Source organism: Penaeus vannamei, chromosome 14 (genome assembly GCF_042767895.1).
Source record: "Penaeus vannamei isolate JL-2024 chromosome 14, ASM4276789v1, whole genome shotgun sequence".
NCBI lineage: Eukaryota > Metazoa > Arthropoda > Malacostraca > Decapoda > Penaeidae > Penaeus > Penaeus vannamei.
In genome coordinates, this window is record NC_091562.1 from 795,788 (window position 1) to 796,930 (window position 1,143).

Consider the following 1,143-nt stretch of genomic DNA (forward strand, 5'->3'; position numbering starts at 1 on the left):
TTGACAATGGGGGCGCCGTGGTGGTAAGACACGCCGACGGGCACGGTGCGCTGGGCGATGACGGGGGTCTGCACGGCGTAGGCGTGAGCCTCGTGGGTGGAGTAGGCGAAGTTGCCGCCCAGACGGTGGCTCTGGATGATGGCAGAGTCGTGGGAGGGGGCACGCACTGCCACGGGGCCTGGCACCACCAGGGAGGCGGCGGCGCAAGCGGCCAGGGCGGACAGGATCAGCATCTGCAGGAGAACGCAATGTCAGACACGAAGAAGAGGGGACATTCCCCTGTGTCACCTGGATTTGGCTTTGGATTCAAGTCTATCGTCACCTGGATTTGGCTTTGGATTCCTGTTCCTTGAGTGCTCGAAGAGCAAAAAACGGGAAGGTTTACTTACGGACTTCATGGCGGCGGTGTTGTTTGGCGGTGTACAGACGGTGTACAAAGACTTGTGGTGCCGAGAAGAGGACGATCGGCCCTTAAGTAGTCCCATCGCGGTGACGTCACGGCAGGGCGGGGCTGTCTCACTCATATTGTGTTAGGGGGAAAGATTAAGAGAAGGAGATATGTCTTGGATTGTGTTGTGTATTTTCCCTCATTAAAGGATCAAGCATTCGGGATTTCAATACTTTCTGAACCATTCCATTTATTAAGATCGGTGTTTAACACCATAAAGACAGCGACTGAATTTACAGTTACCATGACCTTGTAAGGAGTTAAATAGTCTTCCATTATTTCGAATTTTGTATAGTTTATCCGTAGTCTGTCTATCGGTAATTGACTATCTATACAAGGGGTCCTCGACATACGACGGAGATCCGTTCTTACAATGGCGTCGTAACCCGAATTTTGACGTTAGTCGGAACACACTAAAGTACAGTACATGTATGTACGTACATAAACACTGAAGTCATACATGCTAATGCAGTTTGTATACATGCATTAAAGTCATAATCTAAAACATAACAAGGCACTTCTATGACGAACAGGAAAACATAACTAGGGCTAAAGGAACACATGGAAGACAAAATGTCGAGATCGCGGTAAACCGAAGACCCCCTGTGTCACGATTTCGGCATTACGTTCACTCATGTCCCCACGAATATCTTTGTACAGAGTTTGATGTGACACATCCAGAAAGTGATATGTAC

The 1,143-nt window shown here is 48.8% G+C and overlaps 1 protein-coding gene across 1 annotated transcript in view; it reads right to left on the reverse strand.

Moving 5' to 3' along the window:
• LOC113805445 (uncharacterized) overlaps window positions 1-456 on the reverse strand; it is an 866-nt gene extending 410 nt beyond the window's left edge. The window contains exons 1-2 of the mRNA XM_070129554.1: window positions 390-456; window positions 1-233 (exon numbers count right to left, since the gene is read on the reverse strand). The exon at window positions 1-233 is cut by the window's left edge and continues 410 nt beyond it. Of these exons, the coding sequence (XP_069985655.1) occupies window positions 1-233; window positions 390-398 (242 nt within the window). The 5' untranslated portion in view covers window positions 399-456. The remainder of the gene's footprint in view (window positions 234-389) is intronic.
• Between the last annotated feature and the right edge of the window lie 687 nt (window positions 457-1,143).